Here is a 25,833-nt window from a genome sequence, read left to right on the forward strand (position 1 = left end):
GCGTTTAGTAATACACATCTTGTAGACAGGAAAATATAAGTGAGACTTCTTAAAGAAAATTAGACTAAAAACTCCGAAAAACTCCGAAAAACTCCGAAAGACTCCGAAAGACTCCGAAAAACTCCTAAAACGCAGATAGCCCCGAATAACTCGAAAGCTCCGAAAAACTGAAAAAAAAAACGCTGGTACAGAAAACTCCGAAAAACTCCGAAACTTTCCTTTAAGAATTCACAAATTTGTAAGCTGGCAGCCGGCAGCCCACAGACGTTTCAGACTCCACGACAAGCTTCCTGTCTTAGCTAACCTAACCTAGGGTAAATCTCAGTGTGAGCTGTGACGAATGCAAATGCTCTCGTGAATACTTATGAATGTTGAGCATGTTGTTGTTGTTGTTGCAACAATTTAATTGAATTATAAACGTTCGAGCTAATAAAATCGATGATGTAAATTGCGCTCGCTTGCATTTAACACCTTCAACTATGGAATTTCATCTATTTTTATTTATGATCCATACCATGCCGAACAAAACATGCTCCCACCAACCCACCCACTCCACTCCACAATCCCCCCGCGGCTGGGGGTTGGTTAATCGCATGCAAATTGTATGCAATCGTAGCGCTAAAACGAAACCAAATCAAATCACTGCAAATCCCAAAGCCAGGGGCAGAGCCGGAGCCGTTGTCGTTGTCGTTGCCGTTGCCGTTGCCAGAGCCAGCGCTCGAGACAGCTATGCGAGAGTTGCTTTGAAAGTTTTAGTATAATCTAAACTTACAATCCAATTAACTAGATATAAGAAGAATTAGATGTTATCTTGGACCAGGCCTAAGCTTGCCTCACGCCTTAACTACATTTGAAAGCCTGACCAACTGAACCCAAGTGAATCCAAGCTAGCTTAACTTCATCTACTATAGTCGTACGACCTATATACACCTCTTTCTAATTCCTTTCTAGCAGCTAGTTAATTGGACGAGGCTCTATGTAAAATAATTGACAATATATATGGGTTATATTTTGAGAAAATACCCTTTTATCTTGTGCTATTCCCACCTGCCTAAACACAAGCTAAGTGAATCACATCATAATCTAACAAAAGCTAACGCAAGCGTACATAACCTCACAATATCCGAACATAAGCTCAGCAAACATAACCTCAATTGTTCACAATGCCAAGCCATGCTTTTGCAAGCCAACTTAAACCCTTTTCCCTTCTTAAACTACGTCTACTTGGCCCTGTTCAAGCCATTTTCTTTAATTTTTCCTCTTTGACGCAACTCTCTATACTTTATATTATCAGAGACCAAAACACAACCTGGGTTAACTCCACATTTTGTTACCTAAACATAGCGCTCCAGCCTGATCGAATGTAATCTTACATTACCCAACACTACTTCTCAACAAAACATAACCTCTTAAAACTCATTTAAACCCATTCAAACATAACCTCAAATAAGTCAACGCAGCTTAACCTCACTTAACTTAAACCCAATCCAAGTCAAACAGATATAGAGCTGCATTTACTGTATATTCACAAATATCTGGCTAAGTTGATTGTCCAAATGCTTCACATAACCTCACATTTGGCAGGAAAGTGAGGTTATGTAGTTACTATGCCAAATGTGAGGTTATGTTGTGCATTCACATTGACTTAGCCAAGTGAAAAGTCTATTGGCCAAATTGATCAGTCGACCCGCGTGCGATTTGTCAACGGGCCCCTTAGACATAAGCCTGGAATATGGCTTACATCGTATCGTAGCGTTACGTATCTCGTATCGTATCGCTTAATATCGTAACATATCGTGTTGTGCTCGTTGCCGCTGTTTTAGCCAAGCTCAGGCTGATTTTGTATCTGTATCTGCATCTGCATTTGTATCTGTATCTGTATCTGCAAGCGAGACTCTGTCTGGGGACTGGTTGAAACGGCTCGAAATGCCGCCGGGCTGTGTAATTGTAACGCAACAATCAAAATCAATTGCTATGTAAATAAAATTGCAAATTAAATTACAAATTGATTACCTCACTGAGTCATTAATTAAATCGACAATGCTCGAAATGTTCGCAATGCGACAGCCAACAGAGGGGCAGAGAGAGAGAGAGAGAGAGTGAGGGAGAAAGAGTGGAAAATAATGGGGGATAGGCGAGAAAGACGGCTTGAGAACTGGAGAAAAGTCCTGAATACTTGATGAGTTGCTAATTGAACTAATTAAGTGAACCAGTTAAGTGAACTAATTAAATGAAACATTTGGTGAGCTAACTTTTAAGTCAACACTCAAATGATTGAAGTTAACCAAAAATTGAGCTAACAAATGAACAACCAACATAGTTGTATGTAAAACCGAACTGAACCACTAAATGAACTACTAAAAGAACCACGATGTGAACAACTTATTGAGCCGAAATTTAAGTGAATCTCAAATTGAATTTACAAATAAGCTAATTGCATCAATTTAAAGCCTAAATGAACATCGATGTGACTCCAAATATGAACCACTAAGTGAACTACCATGTGAACTACTTATTGATCATGAATTGAAGTGAATTCACTTGAGTTCACAAGTTCACTGAACTACCAAGTAAACTTCTTACCTCGATGTAATACAGAAATGAACTACTAAGTGAACGTTAATGTGAACTACTTAGTGAGCACGGATTTAAATGAATTATGTAGTGATAAAGCAAGTAAGCTTTGAAATTCGCTTTCTATCTATCTCTCTCTCTCTCTTTCTCTCTCTTTCTCCCTCTCCCTCTTTCCCCCTCTAGATTTCTTGGCTTTTTCTCTGGATCTTTTCCCCTGCTCTCTGAGAAGCACTTAAACATGAAAATAGCCCTACATTTGTCCTTTTGCAAATATATCGATAAATCGAACTTAACCGATTATGTATCGATGCATGTATTTACTGCATGTATCGATACTTTATCGTTTAAATGCGATTTATTGATATATGTTATCCGTCTGTTGTCGTTACTCAGAGATAAAAATGTATCGATAAATCGAAATCGATATTCTCATATCTGAGTAAAGACAACTAATTGAAACAAATCCCTTGTGAAACATAACTTTAGCTGCTGAGTGGAAGTGGAAGTTTCTTCCGTCAGATGAACGTTTACTCAATCAGAAATTCGCCATGTCCCTCAATCAATCAATCAGTCGTCGCATGTGTCGCATCGTTATCTGTTTGTAAAAAGCTTGCCATTAAATATATATCGACTCAAGAACGGGTCTCGATGCCAGTCGGTCGATTGCTCGAGCGGCTGCTAATGGACCGAAAGCCGGTGGCACTGGGCAAAATGCAATCAAAATTTAAAAGTCGTTTAACAAATGCTCCAATTAGCATTGTGGGCGACGACGACGACGACGGCGGCGCGTGCCAATAAACTTAATGAGCGGAAAAAAGGAAGGAAATGCCTGAGAATTGGCATGAACGGGGAAGGGAAGAAGTGGCAAGTGCTTCGCGGAGGCTGCAGTTGCAGTTCAAGTTGTTCGCTTCAGTAAAGTAAACAAATTCGAGGCGTGGCCGAAACATAAAAACAATAAACAAACATGCGCAAGCGTGGCCAGCGACAGCAAGGCAACTGAACAGCCAACAGATACCCTGGAAAAAAATGTAAACGCAAGTGCGCAGAAATCAGTAGCTGAAGAAACGTTCAGAGTGGCAAAGCTCGCAAGCACAACTTGTGATACCCTGTACAGGCATGCCCTGCAGCATATACCCTGTAAGCACATGCCTCGTAAGCTCATACCCTGCACACTAAATGACAAACTTAAAGATGTTTAAAACTTCAGTCAAGAGCTATGAACTACGCCCAACGACAGAGTTTGTGGAATTCACCCGCAAAGGTGGAAAATGTGTGAGAAAATCTTATATATTGAACGTTAAGGATTTTCTCACTGTAAATACTACAAGAAAAAATGCATTTAGGGAGCCAAAAGTAGCCAGTCAGACATTCCTTTAAGCCCATATACTCCTTTTCACTCTAGGAACAGAGTATATTTCTATGTAAACTCCTTTTCACTCCATGTATAGGGTATCGAATTTCGAACTAACTAAACTGATATTTTTTTATTTATTTTAATTTTATTTTCAATATGCATAAAATATGCATCTAAACCTCTTTCACGGCAAATCCACTGAAATGTGTGGAAAAGGCGTGAAAATGGGGTAGGAAAAAAGTACTTTTCATGCTACGGATAGCTGCTAGGCTTAAGATATGCCCATCTTATGTGCGGCCTAGGGTATATATGTTAAGTGCATGTTGTTGTGCGTTAGTGTGTGTGTGTGTGCGTGTGTGTGTGTGTGTGTGTGTGTGTGTGTGTGTGTGTGCCACAGTCGGGCTGGCACGACATTTGGCTAAATTATGGCCTGGCTCGACACGGCTTCGCTTTGGCCAGATCAGACCAGCGCCGGCTAGCCAAACGGGGACAGTTGTTCAATCTGATTCCCCCCCCCCCCCCCCCCCCCCCCATCACTCCCCCTCTACTCGCCCCCTCCTCATCGCTCTGCCCAAGAGCGCTGCCTCCGCATCTTCAACTCCCGCTCGCCAATTGTTTAGCCGTTTGCTTTGGCCGTGCCCAGCAGCCGTCAATCAGAGGCGGGGGCAGCGGGGCGTGGCCACTTACGGGGCGTGTTCGACCCCAAATGCCAATCTGAGCTGTTGTTGTTGTTGTTGTTGTTGTTGTTGTTGTTGTTGTTGTTGTTGTTGTTGTTGTTGTTGTTGTTGTTGTTGTCTTTCATTAGTCGTGATTAGTTTGGAAAAGGCACAAACAATATCTGAGGCCGAAAAACTGAACGACATCAAAACCAAATCGAACAAGAAAATTATTACAAGTCGTGCATGCTCGACTTGTGAATACCCTGTAGCCAGCGCAGCAGCCATTTTTACCATGGATAGAGCAATTGCTTCTTCTTCTTCTCTTTCTGCTTCTTCTTTTGACAAGTGTCTCCATAAATATTAAACGATATTTATCGATATGTTCGATAAATGGGCGTGGCTTTATCGATATATGTGCGCTTTTAGGCTTGCAGCTGTCTTCTTCTAATTGTTACATGCGTGGGCACACAGTCAATATACCCTGTTGTTGGACATTTTTATTTACAGGGTATTTTAAAAAGTAGCAACAAATGCATAGAAATTGCCAATTTCCAGTTGTTTGTCGGGCAGTTTGCGGTTGTTGTCAGTTGTTGTCAGTTGTCGGTTGTTGTTGTTGTTGTTAGTTGTTGTTGTTGTTGTTGTTGCTGCCACGCGCCATGTGCAGCAGCAGCAGCAGCAACAAGTCAAGCGCCACTTTGGACTCTTGACAAATTGTGAGCAACGTGCGCAATTGAAACAATTTAATCCAAAGCAACAACAACAACAACAACAACAACCGTTGCTAAAACTCCATGTTGCACATACGCACAGTGGGACAGGCAGCCAAATTGGCTGACAAAAGTTGTGGCAAAGGAAATTTAATTGAAAAAGTATATTATTATAATCATCTTGCTTTCAGCAACAATTCAAATAAGTTTTACTTCAGTGTTTGATTGACAGACTGATTGATTGATGCATTCAAGTGATTGACGACCGACGTCTGCATTTTTGACAGCAGCCAACATTTCCACTCATATTCCACGCGCAGACGTGATTTCGTGGAATTTTGCACGTGACTGTGGAAAATTGCCGCAAAATGTTTGTTAAATTGTAATTGTAATTGTGGTGTGTGCGAGCCAGCAGCCCGAGCTTGTAGGCGGCAGCTGTGGGCCGCTAAATGTGGCCATTTATTCGTATTGAAGCTGAAGTATGCCAATCGAAACATGAAAAAAACAAAAACAAAAACAAAGCAGAAAAAAAAAGGCCAAAGCATACGAGCACGACAGCAAAATAGCAAAATAGCAAAATAGTTAATAAATAATTAATAAATAAAGTAAACAAATGGCAACAACAAGAGCTGAGCTGCGATCGATTTGCATATCAACATTTCACATTCAATTCTATTGAAAGCTTTTCTCACTTTAGCCTCAATTTCCCCCCCCCCCCCCCCCCCCCCCTTTTTTTGTTGCCAACTTATTTTTTGTTTTGCTTCTTGTTTTCATCATTTTTGAAATTCAATGAGCCGCGTTTCCAGCCTCAATTACCAGTTAGAGATGGGCGCGTGACACGCAGCGCATATCGAACGTGTGGCGACTAAATCAAACGGAGTGTTATCGAAAGTAAATAACTTAGTTTAACTATCGATAAGTTTATCGATAAATGCAACGATAACTTAATCGATAGTTCGTGAGTGTGTAAGTCGCCCACGCTTACCTGTCCGATTAACAGTTGTGTCTCTTGTTTGGTTTATCAATAAATATATCGATATAGTCGATGAATATATCGATATTTGTGATGCAGACAATGGAACAAACGATAGGAAGTATATATTTTGAGATATATACTTGAGCTTTGCAAAGTGTATAAAATAATCGAAGCTCTTTAGTAAATGGCAGAATATTCCTATAGATATATATATATATAGATGTATATATATAGCTTAAAATATCAACAAAGATATCCAACAATAGATTGGCACACCTCGTTTTTCAGAAGTACTTGAAAAACTATCGATAAATGCATCGATAAAAGTTGAGCAAAATGTATCGATAAATATATTGGCTGCAATGAAAACGACCGAGATATGTTATCTTATTATCGATTAAAGTATCATGGAATATATTGCCAGAATGTATCGATACTTTTAGGCTTGTGGTTCGTGTCAAAATAAGCAGCCATCTCTAATCGAAAAGATCTGAACGAACCGCAACAAACGTTCAATACAATCGATAATGTATTTATTGGCATTGATTTACTCGGAAGACCCCCCCCCCCCCTCCCCCAACCACTCTGCCCGACCCGGACCGCCTGTGGGAGGGGGCAAACGTCGCAGTCGCGGGTGCTGGCAATGGGACAAAATTTATGATGGCATTTACCTAATGGCAATGCGGCAATGTAAAATGCAAAATAGCTGAAATGTGCGAGAAATATGCAAAAATGTATAGTGTTATTTGTAATTAACACGAAATATAACATCCACACATAATACATGTGTCGATTGATAATACATTTGCATCATTAATCAACTGCAAAACTAATTTATGTAATAAAAACAAGCGTAAAATATCAAGACAACTTCATGGAGCGTCAATCGGAAATCAATATTATAGACAAAGTCAGATTGATTGAAAATTAATATATATAATTTGATCTGTTTTTGAAAAGCGCCCAAAAGCCCGCCACAAGTTTCGTTCAAGCTCAACGAACAGGTGTAGTCGATACATACACCAACGCCTTGCTAACTAAACGAACTCTCAACGTACACAGGCGTATTTGGACACACACCTGTTAGTCAAGTTACTATTGCTTAAGCGAGGACAACAGACCAAAATCAGTTGTGACACACGCTTAGTCAGACACACAACCAGTGCTAAATTTTGCTGTATGTAAAAGTACTAATCGTGCGCTAAGCTTTAGCACAGAAAGCTACTTTATACTACGTAGCCACTTTTTACACCATATTATTTGCATCCTTAGTATTATCATGTTTTGTATTGTTCATCTTTCCACATTGTAAACTCAACGACTTTTGTGTGAACGTAAGCCCTATTCAGACACACACCTTTTACTTTGGTCCTACCCAATTTACTTACCAGCAAGAGCCCAAGTGTAGACAATAATTTGTTATTTCCACACAAGCCCACTGCTCACACACCGAACACATGCTGCTCACTTAACGAAAGCTGTTGGCATTGCTATCGATATGTTCTAAAATTCAGTTTTTCATATTTTTATGCTCTTTGAGCAAACGATAACTTTTACAGCGCTCCGCGTATTTTCCTTTTAGTTTAAATGTGATTACATTGGAGTATTGTTTGTGCAATGTAAATGTATCGATATATCGCATGATTAACGCGCACGCGCGCGCCTATCGATGCTGCCTGCTGTTCGTCGATATATTTTGTGGTTGCACTCAAAGCGGCGCCTAGCAACATTAACGCATTGGCAACATTCGCTGCAGTTGGCAACATACGCTCTCCATAGCCAAAGTGGACGTCGGGCAGCTGAATCGGTCGGTTTTATTTCAAATTAAATTCCCATTGAACACACACGCACACTGTGACAATTTCTACAAATACATAAATCGTTTTTGTTATTGTTGTTGTGTTTTTTTTTTTTTTGGCATCTCGCTGCAAGTGACACACATATGCAAGTGAGTGTGTGCGTGCGTGCGTGCGCGTGTGCGTGCGTGTGCGTGTGTGTGTGTGTGTGTTTATGTATTTATATAGCTTAAAGTGAACTTTAGTCGAATTGAACTGTTGTTTATTTTTATTTGCAATACGTTTGCCAACATTTGCTGTGTGCGTGTGTGTGTGTTGTAAGTCCTGTTAAGGGATGGAGGGGAGGGTGGTGGGGGAAGGGGGGTGGCGGCGCTGTGGCAACGCCAACGTCAACGCCACAATTAAATACAAGTGAAAAATCAATACCGTTATACCGTTAGCATTTTGTTGTTGTGCTTGCCTCTCCCACTCAATTCGCCCCGTGTCTGTGTGTGTGTGTGTGTGTGTGTGTGTGTGTTTATAATTCTGCGTATTGCAATTATCAAAGAAAACAAGTGCGCTGAAAACTAGACTCCAGCTGCCGCACACCAACACACCTACACACCAACACACCTACACACCTACACACCTACACACATATGTATGTGTTATATGCCTTGCCTTTTGGCTGTTGCCAGGCAGGGCAACAAGCGACTGTTACAGACCTCCCACACACCTCCCCCTGCCCCTCCCGCACTGCCCACACATTGCAGAAGCAACAAACGTGCGACGTTTTTCAGTTAACCGTTAACCGTTAACCGTTATCCCTGTTTCTTATTCCTTTTGCTGCTGTTTTCCTATTTTTAGGTCACATTCGATTTTCGCCCTAAGCTCTAAATTCGCTGCGACTGCTGCCGGCTACACACACACACACACACACACAGACACACACACACATACAGGATGCTGCTCAATACTTACGCAACGCTGGCGACATCTGACGGCGTAATTAGCCAACACTAACCGTATAGCTGCTCGCATTCGCATTCAAACAACAACAACTAACGGCATAAGGGCAGCAGGCAAAGAGATAAGAAGAAGCATGGCCAACAACAGCAATTCGTCGGCAACCGCATCGCTGGCCACAACGCCGGCGACGACGCCAACAGCGCTGACAACGGCAGCGACAACAGCCAAACGCCTCGGCTATACGGCCCCCGCGTCCACCGCGGCCACCGCGTCTGTCATCTGCGAGGAGGTCTTCGATGAGGCATGTTTGCCATCTTCCGAGGGTGAGTTGAAGTCGGGGCCTAACGGCAAGCACGTCAGTCTCTAACCCGTAGAGCAGCCCCCCCCCATTCCGCTGCAGCTGCCCCTTACCCAGCTTTCGATACTTGAGTCCTGTGCGCAGTTTTTTGCCTTGCGGCAGGTTCGACTGCGTCAACATAAGCTACAACTACGCAGTGTTAACATGTGCTTTAACAGTGCTGTTAATGTTAATGAACACGTAAGCGTTGCTGTTAATTGTATTATCGTTGACATAGATTGAAAGCTGTGACTGGGACATATGTATGTTAAAATTCAGATGCTGTTAATCTTGACTTAGTTAACATGTGCATTAACAGTGCTGTTAATGTTAATGTGAAGCTGAACAGCTGAAGCGTTGCTGTTAATTGTATTATTGTTGGCATAGATTGAAAGCTGTGACTGGGACATATGTTAAAATTGCAATGCTGTTAATCTTAGCGCTTATCAAGATTCTTAATAGACTTAGTTAACATGTGCATTAACAGTGCTGTTAATGTTAATGGGACGTTCAATATGGACACGGCTTGGGTTAGCTTAAAACTAATCACAGGGCTAACAGCTGTTAGAATGCTGTTGATGTTATTGCTGTTAGAAAACTCGTTTTGGCTCGGCTAACATATGTTAAAATAATGTATGTAAAATAATCAGTATGTTAACGCGTCAAGATAGCTTTGTGCCAACTGAGCGCAATGTGTTCAAATTGTGATTTTATTTGTCATCAAACAGCGTCTTAACATATGTTAAATGCGCATGTCTCTGTTAATGTAAAGCCAAATATGTTGCCGCCTCTGACTAGATACTGTTATGTTATTACTGTTAGCTTAATAGCTGGGCTAACATAACGTAAACTATGTCAAATTGATGCTGTTAATTTGATTGATTTTATTGAATTGCAGACTCGACCAACATATGTTAAGGCCAGCCTATCACTGTTAATGTGACACTCAATATGTTAACACATTAACATATTTTAAATTGTGCTGTAAATGATATTATTGATTTAAATTAATAGCTGGGTTCCCAATGTCAAGGCTAAGCTGATGGCAAAATAGATATCAAATTCCCCTCCGTTTTGATCAAAAGTCGTCTAGCGTGGGCTCACTGTACGGGCTGCGCCCAATAAGAATGTCCTTTAACGGACTCATTTGTGACAAAGCGAAAGGGACTCAGTCAGGGGAACTATATTATGTAAATACAAGGTACAGTGATCGCTCGTGAAGAAGCACTTGCAGAAGTAACAAATGCAAAACCACGTTGAAAAAGGCTCAGAAAAACCTTGTTGAAAGTTGGCCAAGAGAAAAATAGGATTTACCCATATAAAAAGTGCAGAACTTTTACCTCGTTTTCCTTTTTTGTGTGGGCTTCGGACAAGAGAAAAGTCACGTTCTTGTAATACCCTAGGATTTAAATAGACCTTGCTTATAGACAGAAATATCACCGAAACCCTCTACTCTCTTGTCTTCACTGCGAATTTCGAATTTATATTTGAAACAAATAACATTTTCTATGCCAATAAGAAAGTACTTTAAAGCCAAAGCGTTTCAGTTAGCGAGCGAACACTGTAGCTATAAAAGAAAAGAGCTACAAAATTGGGTGTGTAGGGGTTGTTCATGGGGTTTGTTTAAGGCACATTCTTTTTCGCAGTTCGGTTAATGGGTCAACTTAAAATGTGTGTGTGTGTGCGTGTGTGTGTGTGTGTGTGTGTGTGTGTGTGTGTGTGCCTCGGTGGTTGGTTAATGCTTTGCGTTTCGTTTGGTTAGTTTTGGTCAGCTGTTCAAGGGAACTGGAACCAGGAAACAAAGGAATCGGAAAATTGTGAAACCTGCGAAACATGTGGAAATGAGAAACTGTAAGCCGCTTAATGGATTTGCTCAACTAATTAATTGTGTATGGAAATGCCTTAAGCGAGTGTGTGTTAGCTGTTCAAATGAACTGGAACTGGGGCACAAATGAATTGTGGAACCTGATGAGCTGAGGAACATGTGGAATTGGGAAACTCTAAGCCTCTTAACTGGATTCCCTCAAGTAATTGCATGTTGTGACTGAGCGTGAATGTTCGTTTGTGTTTTAGATGTTCAGATGAACTGGAACTAGGGAACTAGGGAGCTGAGGAACTGTGGAACTCGAGGAACGTGTGGAATTGAGACAGCCAAAACCGCTAAACAGACTGTTGAGCTGCGAGCGAATAAAGCAAGTGTGTGGTTCGATGTTGGTTGTTCAAATGAACTGGAACTAGCGAACAAAGGAACTGTTGAACTTGAGGAACATGTGGAATTGTGAAATTCTCAGCCAGACTGTTGAGATGTTAGCGAATTAAGGAATGTATGGCTGGGTGTAAACTGTTCAAATGAACTGGAACTAGGGAACTAGGAAGCTGAGGAACTGTAAAACCTGAGCACCTTTTGGAGTTCGGAACTTGAGTGTTGAGCTGTTAACGAGCTTAGCGAGTGTGCGATTGTATGCAAGGGGTTGGCTATGACGACGACGACGAACCACCCTGAAATAAAACGCAGCGACATATTGCGCACAACTTGGCCAAAACGCAAAACGCAATTGACGTTGCCAGGAAACCAGCGTTGACCGCTGCACGAGATATGTTTTTGTGGTTGCAGGTGCTGCCACAATCAATAAGAGGGGCAGAGAGAGAGAGAGAAAGAGAGAGAGAGAGCGACAGCGAGCACAGGCCATAAGCCGCAGTCAATTGGCATTCAGTCGCGTTTCTTAGCCGGGCTTTCAATCTGGTGCCGCTTTGTTTGGCCAGGCCAAATGGAATTTTTAAGCGCTTTTGCCAGATCCGAGATTCTTTTCAAATGAAAAGCAAGCCTCATATTGAAAGCAAAATCACAAATTTCCTTTTCACGTGGTGTGCCTCGAGGAGCAGTTGAAGCGGTAGGAGCTGCAGCAGTAGGAGGACAAACAGCTGCTGGGCCCAGCTGGATTTGACACAGTTCGTAAGCTTTTCATTAGTCCCAATTAGCATTAGAGGCCCCTTTTGTGCGCCCACAGACAAACTGGCCGATAGCTCTGGGCCAACAAGCTTGCCAGCCATTATGTGGGCCACTTGAAAACAAAAGCCAAGGCTTTTTATATATCCTATATGTTTATTTAATATTTATAAGAAATGAATATGTGTGTCTATGCACACAAAGGCGACCCACTTAACATCATTTGCTTTGCGTGCTTTTCTAGTTTTAAACCCGCTTTTAACTAAAAAAAGCTAGAAATAGCATTAAAACCGCTTTTAGGCACATTTGGCTTGAATAAAACTGCTGTTTGGCCACAAATTTTCAACTTCTTGCAAGTTTTTTAACCGCTCTTAACATAATTTTCTATTTGAATATCTCTTTTTTACTCAACCTCAAAGCGGTTTTAAACTCTTTTTCCAATGAAAGTGAAGCCCAAAACTCGCTAGATCTCTTTTAAAGCACATTTAGCTTGCATTTAGCTACTTATTAATCGGAAATTTAACTTGTTTTCAGTTTTTGACCTTTTTTTATCAAATATTCCATTTATCTGGCTTTAAAGCGATTTTAAGCCCGCTTTCAAATTAAAGTAAAGCCAAAAAAGTCGCTAAATTGGTTTAAAAGCACATTTAGCTTGAATTTAGCCACTGATTGGCTACAAATTTGATATTTTCAATTATTTTTAAACCTCGTTCAATTAAATTAACCACTTAAATAACGATTTTCACCTCTTCTTAAACCTGCTTTAAGTGTTAAACCCAAGTTTAAACCCGCTTTCAACTAAGAGTGAAGCCAAAAATGTCGCTAAAGCTCTTTAGCTTGAATTTAGCTACCGATTGGCTACAATTTAATATTTTCAATTATGTTGAAACCCAATTAACATTATTTTACCACTCGAAAGCGCTTTTCAACTAGTCTTAAAGCTGCTTTAAACCCGCTTTCAACCAAATGTGAAAGGCCGAAAAGTCACAAAATGTGCTTTAAAGCGCATTTAGCTTGAATTTAGCTACTAATTGGCAGCAAATGCAACTTCCTGCATCTAAAGTCTTCAGTCGAGTTAATGTCCGTCTCTCTTTTGTCTTGAAACTTTGCCAGGGTCCGCCTTTCTGTTTAAGGCATTTCATATATTGAAACCAGACGAATCGAAACGCTATATTATATAGCTGCCGCTCGAAAAGTAGGCTCTAGCTTGGCATACTTTTCGGTTTAACAAGACAACTTGACAAAGCTTGGCATTTATAAGCTTCACCATGCTCCCTAAACAAATGCGAAATGTTCTTGAATGAAAAGTTATTTATTTTGTTTACCTAGAAATACGATTTAAGCTATAATATCAGGTCTTATCTTAATTCTATATAACATATAGCTCTAAAGGAAGAATAGCCTAAAAATATATATATATCCGGTTCTGCAAGATATTCTCATCCAGCTCCGCATTGAAGAGGTTCTCAATTCGAACTGTTGGGCAAATGTTTGACAGGGTATCAAGTCTTCGGCGTGCTTAGTAGGCGTGGCAGCTGCTGTAAGGCAACAAAATTGTCGCATAATATAATAATTGTAATCATATAAATAATTGTTATAAATTGTGTATACCTTGTTCTCTTTGATACGCAGAGATAAACGATTATGCGTCTCTGATTGGCATCGAGCCGAGCAAGGAGCCGCATCTGTTGTATCTGGCCAAGGAGGGGCTTATGGCCGCATTGCCCCCGGAGTGGAAGATCTGGTGAGTAGATGCCGCTAGCCAGCTGTGTATGCACTTACTCTCTGATCTTTTGGCATTTAGCTATTCGGAGGAGAAGAGCGGACATTATTATTACAATACGCGGACCAAGCAATCGCAGTGGGATCATCCGTTGGACGCCGTCTATCGCGAGCTGGTCGAGCAGACGCGCCAGAAGATGCTGCTGCTGGGCACGGGGGCGGCTGCTGGTGCTGCCACGCCCATTATTGATAACTCGGACGATATGTCGCAGCTGGACTCGGGCATACGCAGCATGCAGGGCACCGACGAGCTGCTGGACGACATGAGCTCGCCCTTGAACAACGGCGCCAGCCAACAACCAGGTGCGGCAGCTGGAGCTGGGAGCAGCAAGACGCATGCGAGCGCGTCGGCCGCTTTTCCGGGTCCCAGCGGATTTAGCGGCGGCGTCAGCCGCTTTCTGGAGACGCGCGGCAAGAGCTTCGGGCCGATCTTTCAGCCGGTGAAGAACACGCGCTTTGAGGTGGCCAAAACGAATACACAGATCAGTTTGGCCATGAAATTTGCACCAGCTGCCGCCGAGTCGCAGCCCAAGAGCGGATTTCAGCTATCGGGCAACGGCGCCATGTTCCTCAAGTCGCGACGCCAGCTGGAGCCAACGGAGCCGGCGTCGGGCAATGCGTATGGCGTCAAGGGCATATTGCGGGACACAAGCTTGACGGACATGCGACGTCGCTACGAACGGGACGAGGATGCCGCGACGATGGCGACGACGACAACGACGGCGACGGAGGATAAGAAAAGCGTGCGCTTCAATCTGGTGGAGACGCAGCGCATCTGCAGTTCGCCCGTCGTGGAAGAGGAGAATGCGCGCAAGCCAAGCCAATCGCCTGAGCTGTCCGACGAGGAGGCCGCCGGGCTGGAGGAGCACGAGCAGCAGCCGGTGGATGGGGAGGAGGAGGAGGAGGAGGAAGAGGATGAGGAGGAGGAGGATGTGGCAGCAGAGCACGCCGACGAGGAGGAGGAGGAGGAGGAGGACGAGGACGACGACGACGATGTCTGGGACGAGGATGTGGCCGATCCGGACGCCATGGTGGGCATGTGCAGCCTGAATCCCTTCATCAGTGACTCGCCAAAAGGCATTCGCATCATCAGCTTGCCCAAGTCACAGACCATACAAATGCTAAAGGCACAGGAGGAGTCCGCCGGCGTTAAGGCAGAGACGAGCAGCTATCTGGACAAACTGAAGGAGTGCGCCGGCGGTGCGACAGTGAAGCCCCTGTACGAGGACACCGACTCGGACTCGAAGGGCAGCTCGGTGCGCAGTTTCATTGTGAACAAATCGGAGCAGGACAATCCCTTCGAGCTGGAGCAGCTGCAGCGCAAATCGTTGGCGACCAGCGAAAAGCTCGGCATGCGCAGCCTCAAAATGGCCAGCAAGCTGGTCGGTCTGCTCAAGAGCAAGGAGCAGCAGCAGCAGCAGCAGCATGGATCCGGCGAGCTGCTCGGCGAGGAGGACATGGAGGCCATCAAGCGGGAGCATGAGGCGCGCCTGAAGAGCCTGCGCCACGAGTACGACCTGCGGCTGAGCGCGCATCAGCAGCAGCTGGAGGAGGCGTTCCAGCTGCAGCTGGAGGAGTATCGCGGCCAGCTGGAGCAGCAGCTGCAATCGAAGCGCGCCCAGGTGGTGCACGAGCACAAACAGCGCATGGCCACGCTGCAATCGAATCATGCCGAGCTGCTGCACGAGCTGGAGCGCGATCTGCGCTCCGAGCAGGAGCTGCTGCGACGCGAGCACGCCGCCAAGCTGGGCCAGATGCGCGACAAGCTCAGCCACGAGCTGGAGCTGGAGAAGCAGCGACTGCGCGACAATGGCGAGGAGCGTCTCTACGAGAAGGTGCGCTGCGAGAAGCGACTGCTCGAAGACAAGTATCGCTGCCTCAAGGAGAAGTATGTGCGCCTCAAGACCGACGTCAAGCTCTCGCTGGAGCGGCGCAGTCGCCGGCGCGAGGCGCAGGCGCTGCAGCAGCAGCTGGAGCAGGGCCAGGGTCAGGGCCACACGCAGACGACAACCAACTCGGAGACGGAGCGCTCGCTCTCGCAGAAGCCCTCGATTGGCAACAGCGAGAACCGTTCGCTCAGCTACTCGGAACAGGCCGGCGCTGGAGCTATGGGTGGCTCTGGCGGCGTCAAGCTGAAGCCGCCTGTGCCGCCCAAGACGCACCTGAGCAAGCCGTCGGGCATTGCCAGCAAGTACATCAAGCAGCTGCAGCTGCAGGAGGACACAAACACCTCGCTCAGCCAGTCGGACACGACCATATCCAACAACTATGGCAAGGGACGCTATTTGGCGCCGGCTGCTAACACCGCCAGCACCGTGCTGCTCAGCGACAATGGCAACTCCGACTCCGAGGCGCAGCACGAGACCAACAACAACAACAATAATAACAACAACAAGTTGGCGGCGCCGCGCAAGAAACTCTTCTCGCGCACAAAATCCGCTTCGACGTCGCGTCTCAATTCGGAGAACTTCAAGCAGCTGGAACAGCGTCCGTGCACGCCCGTCGAGAATCTGCGGCATCAGCTGCAAAAGCTGGAGGATCTGGAGGATCAGTTGCCGGAGCATACGCTGGACACCACCTATCATCTGCGCTATCCGTTCACGGATCACATTGCCGGCGAGCATGCCCAGCTGGTTGGCACCGTGGTCGGCTCCGAGCTGGAGTTCTTCAAGCATCGCATCCATTTGGAGCGCGACTCGGTGCGTCGGGCCAAGGAATCGCTGCGCACGCAACGCACCAATTTCCGGGCACGCCAGCGCGAGATTAAGCAGCGCCACAAGAGCTTGGCGCTGGCCGCAACGCGGCACTCGCTGGATCAGCTCATTCAGGAGGAGAAGGAGCTGACCGAAATGGAGGTGAATCTGCATCGGACGCGTGCGCTGCTCGGCGAGAAGGTCATCCGTTTGCGTCATCTCGAGCAGAGTCTGCTGCGCATCTACGAGAAGGAGAAGCAGCCCAGCGTCGAGCCGGAGCCCAAGGATGAAGCGGCCACGCTCAGCGATCTGTCCTCGCACTCCAGCTCCGGCTTCAGCAGCACGGACTTTGCCAGCGGCGCCGCCGCCGCCGATCTGCACAAGCGCAAGGAGTACTTCCAGCAGGAGTCTAACGAATGCATACAGAATCTCGAGATACTCAATGCCGAAATACGCGAAATCCTAGACATACTCGGCCACAAGCAACAGCAGCAGCAGCACCTGGCCATGGCCATGCCGCTAATCTCCCCGAACGAGCTCAGCTGGTCGCACATGCTCAGCCAGCAGTCCGGCTCGGGCACGGCCACGGCCACGGCAACGGCCAGCGCCGGATCAAATCCGAGCGTGCATGCACCGCAATCGATACCGACGCTGGCGGATCGACTGGAGACGTATCGCCAGCTGGCCGCCGGACGCATGCACAGCTCGATGGGCGGCGCCATCTTGGCGGCCAATACGATTGTCTCGCAGAGTCCGCGCGCCGTCAACTATACGACCAGCCTGGTGGAGCGGACGCGCGACTTGCGCAATTGGCTGCGTCAGGCCAAAACTGAGCACGAGCTGCTCACCGGCATCGGTGTCCAGCATGGCCTGACCCTGCCGCCCTCGGTGCCCGGTGCCAGCGCTGCTGCCGGGGGCGTGCCCGGGGGCGGGGGAGCGGCGGGCTCGACCCAAACTAATTTGTAAGCCCAAGCTCTGGACAGAGTCTGGTAATACACTCTACAGAAAGAAAAAAAGACAAATACCCTCTAGAAAGTGCAGAGGGGTAGCTTGATTTAGCCGATTATTATGCCTTTTGTGTCTGCCTTTTACTTGAGCCTAGCATTGTTTTTGTTTTTTGCACTGAGTTGCCACAGCTGCGCGCATACCCTGTAAATATGCGCCAACCTGGCTTACAGGGTATATCTGCAGCTTGATTGTTTTAGTTACATCTAAGTTTTAAGTGTTTTTGACAACTTGTTTTAAGCTACCATAAAAAGAAAAGAAAAACCAGAATATATATACCCTAAAATGTACTGCATATTAGGTATGCTCACAGTTGGGAGCGACCAACTAGAGAACTCATAGTCGAATGGCAAAGAGAAATCATTGAGATTTTAGCTGAGTACGTTAACTGCTAGTTAATCTGACTGTCAAAGTTAATTAGCAGCTTACACTGAAAGAAATATAATCAAACTTGCAAGAGTTATTCCAAAAAACAAAAATAAATATATCTATAAAGCAAAATAGATAAAAGACAGAATAGAATATAAAATAAAAAAAAAAACTAAAAACGTCGGCGCGCCAAAGTTAAAATACCCTTGCAGAGCTAACCAGAGAGTATTTCCATATAAAAAAAAAACGATTTCCCTTTCGATTCATTGTTTATTATATGATAAAGTGGTCCGCTATTAAAAAGATTTTCTGGGCATCTTAAAAGCATACTAAATTATTATAAAATAATAAAATATAATATACTATAGTAATTATATGATATAGATGTCCGATTTGAGTCTGAAATTTGACTATAACTTTTAAAGGCCAAGGTTTTCCATCAAGAGCCAAAGCTGGAAGTATTTCCCGAACGTTTTCTCACGTAGTTACGATATGATATAGGGTTCCGTTATTAAGATTTTGAGGGAATCTTAAAAGCATACTAAAGTAAAGTTTTTCAGTTCAATTTTGACCTATTTAGCCTATAGGAACTATATGCAATAGTTGTCCGATTTGACTTTGACCATAACATTTAAATGCCAAGAGGATAAACTGAAAAGGTTTTCAGTCCCTTTCGATTTCTAGCTGAATCAGATATATACCATAACGGTCAACGCCTGCAAGCGTGTCAAATCTAGATAGTTTTGTGTACTCTTATATTTGATATAAATATATAAATAATTAATTTGATATGATTTCTGAATCTGACTAAAAACTTAAAATGCACAACTAAATACTTTATATAGCAACTTGAAGAACTATCAAAAAACTATGTGTTATATATAATTAAAAAAAAAAATAATAATAATTAAATACCAAAGACATCAAAATAATACTAAATACGTAAGCAAAGACGAACTTAAGCCGCATAAGAACTTACTCTACTCATTTTTGCGATGAAACAAATTTCTAGAAAAGTAGCTCCTACAAAAAAATCTAAGAAATATGTGTAAAACATAAAATACTTAAAGTAAAATATACCGAAAATTTAGCTAAATAATTGAAATCAAATAATGCTCAAGGCAAACTAACTTTACAGATCTTAACTAGTTTTCTAATGCATACATAATTATCTGCAAATTTCGGTTTTGGTATTTTTCGGTATTTTTTTGGTATATTTTTTGGTATATTCTCGGTATTTTTCGTTGTTGTATTTAACATATCAGTGAAAAGTTTTGCAACAAAAGATCTTGAAAGTTCGTTTGTCTCGAGCAACAAATTGTACCAGAGTTGAAACAAAAACAAAAAAATGAATAATATTATTAAATGTTTAAATGTTTTATCTTATAGATATTGAAGATAAAAGCGATGGCAGTGGAAGTCATAGATAAAAATAAGAGAGTGAGAGAGAGAGAGAGAGAGAGAAGCGAACTCGAAGCACAATTAAATGGAATGCAGGTCACGTATTGTTGAAGGTTGTTGTAATAGTATTTTTTTTTTTTAAGATTTGGCAAATTAGATATGTCTCGTGGCAGAACCCAAATACATTTATACAGTTTAAACTATTTAATAAAAAAATAACTATGAAGAACTCTACGTAAAAACAATATTCCAAAATATGAACTTCATGTTTTCTGAAAACAAGAAGAAGATTCCAAATAAAATACACGCCCAGCTATAAACATTTTCTACCTATATTTTCTATAGTATTGAAAATATAATATACTTTCGACACTTTCAGTTCCTGTGCACACACACACACACACACATATATAGAGAGAGAAATGTAGAAGGTTAAGTCTGAATTTGAATAATCGATAACTGACAAGTTGTGCCCCCGACCACGCCCCCCCCCCCCCCCCAGTTCCACACCCCCTGATACATTCAAAGAAGTTAAGATTAAAGAGCAGGTAGCATTCGAGTCTGGCTAAATACCATATACCTACGATTATTATCGATTAACGATAACCGATTAACCATTATATATATCGATATATATATATATATGAACTTATGTATATGTGATGTTGTGATATTTGACTCTAGCCATATAAGACCTTAATTGAGTTTGAATACGTTTCTATATGTATTATTCAGTGTGACTTCATGATGATATAGCCACATTACTTAGTTTTACCCCCCCTCAAACCTCCCCCCCCCCCCCCCCCCCCCCCCCCCCCCCCCCCCCCTCAACCCTTTGCACGCGTCAATTGGCTTTTTTTGTTCCCCTAGATATATTCATGTGATAGCGACTCGATAGATTATATCCAGCATCTGATCAATGGCATTGCGAGTTCAGTTTTTGCTAGTTAAGTATTAAACAAAATTAAAGTTTATATATCTATATAGAATATCTAGATATATCTAGAAATATATATATATATATGTATGTATATGCACGCTTCAGATTCTGTGCGCATTCGCAAAGATTAACATGCATCAAAACTATATATATATATATGCTATATTCAGTCTAGATTCAGATGATAGATGTCTATATCTGTATATATATGTATAGAAACATTCTGGCTGCAAGTTCCATTATAATATGCTTTGCCATGCTACGGCTTAGGGTTTGAACCAGCGTCTCGCTTGTGAAACTGCTTTTCTACATTCTAGAACTTCGAATTTCAATTAAGAAAACCATTTCATTTAATTTGTTTGAATATTTGATATTTATTTTAAATAAAATTATATTAAATTTCAACAATTTATATATTTTAAATTACAACCATTTTCACTTTTCATTCACTTTTATTTCCATCATATTTTTTCTATTTTAATTAATTTTTGCCACGCCAAAGATTTAATGCCCTTGCAGACAATTCCCTTTTGCAGATATGTGAGGCGAGCAAAGCTCATAAATGCAAAGTTTTTTTGAAAATATCTTGGAAAACAGAATATTTTCCTATATAAGATCTTACTACTTCACCGATTGATCCTATATAGCAGCTGTATGATATAGTCCTCCGATTCGGCCGAGTTCGACATATGTACTGTCTGCAAAAGAAAGAGAGAGGAAGAAGGAGACAGACGGACAGATGACATCGGCTGTTGATGCTGAACTAGAACATATATACTTAAGTATACCCTCTACAAGTCCCTCGTCCGTCCGTCCGACTGTCTGTTTCTATGAGAACTTGTCTCTCTGCATTAAAGCTATCTTCATGGAACTTTGAATACGATCCTCTTTCGCACTATATCGTACAGCTGCTATATAGGAAAAATCGGTGAGAATAGTAGGATCTTATATTTTTATCAAGGAGCTTCGCTCTTCTCGCATATCTGCAAAATCGAGGAAAATATCTGCAAGGGTATTAAAACTTCGGCGTATCGAAGATCTGACTTTCTCGTTTGCTTTGACTTTTTTGTTAATAAGGAAACAATTCAAAATAACTCGTCTTGGATTTGGTTTTGAACTGAGCGCGTAACCTTATACTATATAGACATATATATTCATGTATAGATATATATGCATATAAATAAATAATTCATAGCTTGCATACGGTTAGCAAATCTTTGAATTTCCAGCAAGGCACAAATTAATACTTACGATCAAATAAAAACTCATAGCAAGCCCCTCTATTATACAAAATACTCTATAATATTTACAAAAAAAAAAAAACAAAAAAACAAAGGGAATGGTATTAAAAATCAAAAAAAAAAAAAAAAAACAAATTGTTGTTTCGGTTTTTTCTCGACGGTTAAGTACAAAAGGTTTTTGGACTAAAGGAAATATTAAAAAAAAAAAGTAAATTAAAAAGAAAGAAATTATGAGAAATGTTTATTAATTAACTGAATATAAATGTGAACAATTTATTATATATTTATCTATTACGATATGATATAGGACTAAAGAACTGGGCAAAGCTGCGTACACAGACAGCAACAGATTCATAAAATTGCAAAAATAAATCAAATAAACATAAATCGAAAATCAAGTAAATATTGTGAGTTAAACGAGAGTCCCCTTAAATGAAATAGACAAAACCCGGAAGAACTAAATATTTAGCACGAAATTAAACAGACATAAAACAAAATTAAAGAATAAAAAATAAATAAAAAACAATATCATAACGTCTTCTATTTTATAAATATGCATTTAGATATAGATACTAGATACTAGATACTAGATACTAGATACTAGATACTAGATACTAGATACTAGATACTAGATACTAGATACTAGATACTAGATACTAGATACTAGATACTAGATACTAGATACTAGATACTAGATACTAGATACTAGATACTAGATACTAGATACTAGATACTAGATACTAGATACTAGATACTAGATACTGTCGATGAAGGAAACCGAAAGGCTCTTCAGAGAATGTATTTGTTTTTGTACATCTACCAAGGTAAGTATATCTAGATCTTATAACTTTCCAGTTAGGCTCAAAGAACCTGGTCTTAAAATCGATATCTATCGAGTGGAAGATATCGAAAAAACAATACTATCTTATATTAAGTCTGATAAACCAATTGTTAGAGCATCTTTAATTTGATTACCATATTGGGAATTAAAAATTTAAAAAAAAAAAAGAATTTTCAGTCAATATGCAGTATGTTCTCGGGATCCACGTAGCTGCAACAGTGGCTCAGCACCCACTTAAAGAGCTGGACGGAGGCGCTGGTTATCAGATTTAAAAGCTTGCTAAATGAATCGCTTGAGTTCGTCTCCAAGTTGCAAGTCTTGCCGAAGTTCTCCCCGACCTCCGTCTGGGTTAAATTCTCGTTCAGCCAGCGATCCATTCTAGAAAAAACTCGGATCAATGCAGCTCCATTTCTTGAGTCGTCCAATATAAAAGAGCACTTACCCAATGGCCTCTGCTCCAGACCTCAAATGCACATAACTGACTTTTTTGAAAAAAAAAATTTCCTAAAATGTACAAAACTTTAGCCCTAATCGGTTGTATAAAATGTTCTGAACCTTTTTCGATTTCAGCATTGACATTTCGTCTTGCAGGCAAGACAAAGCAACATTGATTTGAAAATAAATATGATGAATTATACCTTAAACCCATCTCGAATTCGGAAAAAAAAATTCGTTTGTAAAAAGCAACACTTTGACTCAAATTTCGGTTCGGTTCGAAAATCAAAACTTTTTTGATAATTGAAAATCCAAAATTTGACCCAAATCGACCAAAATGGCAAGGGGTTACATCACGTTTTTTCTCAAAATCGGGGTCGGTTCGAAAATCAAAACTTTTTTCATACTTTTTTGTTGGATATCTCGGGTAAATATTGTCGGATTTTGAAATGTTATACGTTTTTGAATTCGTACGGAACCCTAATATCAATTTGCATTCAAAGAAATTAAATATTACAAAAAGTTGTTGACCAAAAACCAATTGGTTTTTGTAAAGTCTACTTTTTTGATGATTTTTCGGAGTATCTCCGCCAAATAATGTTCGATTTTCGAATTTTATACCATTTTACACTCGTAAGGATCAGTACTATCGATTGGCATCAAAAAATTGAAAATCCAAAATTTGACCCAAATCGACCAAAATGGCAAGGGGTTACATCACGTTTTTTCTCAAAATCGGGGTCGGTTGGAAAATCAAAACTTTTTTCATACTTTTTTGTTGGATATCTCGGGTAAATATTGTCGGATTTTGAAATGTTATACGTTTTTGAATTCGTACGGAACCCTAATATCAATTTGCATTCAAAGAAATTAAATATCGATGGGTTACAAAAAGTTGTTGACCAAAAACCAATTGGTTTCTGTAAAGTCTACTTTTTTGAGGATTTTTCGGAGTATCTCCGCCAAATAATGTTCGATTTTCGAATTTTATACCATTTTACACTCGTAAGGATCAGTACTATCGATTGGCATCAAAAAATTGAAAATCCAAAATTTGACCCAAATCGACCAAAATGGCAAGGGGTTACATCACGTTTTTTCTCAAAATCGGGGTCGGTTCGAAAATCAAAACTTTTTTCATACTTTTTTGTTGGATATCTCGGGTAAATATTGTCGGATTTTTAAATGTTATACGTTTTTGAATTCGTACGGAACCCTAATATCAATTTGCATTCAAAGAAATTAAATATCGATGGGTTACAAAAAGTTGTTGACCAAAAACCAAATGGTTTCTGTAAAGTCTACTTTTTTGAGGATTTTTCGGAGTATCTCCGCCAAATAATGTCAGATTTTCGAATTTTATACCATTTTACACTCGTAAGGATCAGTACTATCGATTGGCATCAAAAAATTGAAAATCCAAAATTTGACCCAAATCGACCAAAATGGCAAGGAGTTACATCACGTTTCTCAAAATCGGGGTCGGTTCGAAAATCAAAACTTTTTTCATACTTTTTTGTTGGATATCTCGGGTAAATATTGTCGGATTTTGAAATGTTATACGTTTTTGAATTCGTACGGAACCCTAATATCAATTTGCATTCAAAGAAATTAAATATCGATGGGTTACAAAAAGTTGTTGACCAAAAACCAATTGGTTCTTGTAAAGTCAACTTTTTTGATGACTTTTCGGAGTATCTCCGCCAAATAATGTCCGGTTTTCGAATTTTATACCATTTTGAGCTCGTAAGGATCAGTACTATCGATTGGCATCAAAAAATTGAAAATCCAAAATTTGACCCAAATCGACCAAAATGGCAAGGGGTTACATCACGTTTTTTCTCAAAATCGGGGTCGGTTGGAAAATCAAAACTTTTTTCATACTTTTTTGTTGGATATCTCGGGTAAATATTGTCGGATTTTGAAATGTTATACGTTTTTGAATTCGTACGGAACCCTAATATCAATTTGCATTCAAAGAAATTAAATATCGATGGGTTACAAAAAGTTGTTGACCAAAAACCAATTGGTTCTTGTAAAGTCTACTATTTTGATGATTTTTCGGAGTATCTCCGCCAAATAATGTCCGATTTTCGAATTTTATACCATTTTACACTCGTAAGGATCAGTACTATCGATTGGCATCAAAAAATTGAAAATCCAAAATTTGACCCAAATCGACCAAAATGGCAAGGGGTTACATCACGTTTTTTCTCAAAATCGGGGTCGGTTGGAAAATCAAAACTTTTTTCATACTTTTTTGTTGGATATCTCGGGTAAATATTGTCGGATTTTGAAATGTTATACGTTTTTGAATTCGTACGGAACCCTAATATCAATTTGCATTCAAAGAAATTAAATATCGATGGGTTACAAAAAGTTGTTGACCAAAAACCAATTGGTTCTTGTAAAGTCTACTATTTTGATGATTTTTCGGAGTATCTCCGCCAAATAATGTCCGATTTTCGAATTTTATACCATTTTACACTCGTAAGGATCAGTACTATCGATTGGCATCAAAAAATTGAAAATCCAAAATTTGACCCAAATCGACCAAAATGGCAAGGGGTTACATCACGTTTTTTCTCAAAATCGGGGTCGGTTCGAAAATCAAAACTTTTTTCATACTTTTTTGTTGGATATCTCGGGTAAATATTGTCGGAAATGTTATACGTTTTTGAATTCGTACGGAACCCTAATATCAATTTGCATTCAAAGAAATTAAATATCGATGGGTAACAAAAAGTTGTTGACCAAAAACCAATTGGTTCTTGTAAAGTCAACTTTTTTGATGATCTCCGCCAAATAATGTCCGATTTTCGAATTTT

At 41.2% G+C, this 25,833-nt stretch overlaps 1 protein-coding gene across 1 annotated transcript; it reads left to right on the top strand.

Moving 5' to 3' along the window:
* Window positions 1-8,038: 8,038 nt before the first annotated feature.
* Window positions 8,039-18,283, top strand: LOC115769067 (centrosomal protein of 164 kDa). Its single transcript, XM_030713781.1, has 4 exons — window positions 8,039-8,077; window positions 8,913-9,337; window positions 13,931-14,042; window positions 14,103-18,283. The coding sequence occupies exons 2-4, from the start codon at window positions 9,148-9,150 to the stop codon at window positions 17,737-17,739; spliced, it is 3,939 nt and encodes a 1,312-aa protein (XP_030569641.1). The 5' UTR covers window positions 8,039-8,077; window positions 8,913-9,147; the 3' UTR covers window positions 17,740-18,283.
* The last annotated feature ends 7,550 nt before the right edge of the window (window positions 18,284-25,833 follow it).

The sequence above is a fragment of the Drosophila novamexicana genome, unplaced genomic scaffold (genome assembly GCF_003285875.2).
Source record: "Drosophila novamexicana strain 15010-1031.04,08,12 unplaced genomic scaffold, DnovRS2.1 tig00002249-arrow-arrow-pilon, whole genome shotgun sequence".
Classification (NCBI taxonomy): domain Eukaryota; kingdom Metazoa; phylum Arthropoda; class Insecta; order Diptera; family Drosophilidae; genus Drosophila; species Drosophila novamexicana.

Coding starts and splice junctions, on each gene's coding strand:
- LOC115769067 (XM_030713781.1), top strand. CDS start 9,148: ATGGCCAACAACAGCAATTCGTCGGCAACCGCATCGCTGGCCACAACG. Junction 9,338..13,930: donor ATGTTTGCCATCTTCCGAGG/GTGAGTTGAAGT, acceptor TTTGATACGCAG/AGATAAACGATTATGCGTCT. Junction 14,043..14,102: donor CCCCCGGAGTGGAAGATCTG/GTGAGTAGATGC, acceptor TTTGGCATTTAG/CTATTCGGAGGAGAAGAGCG.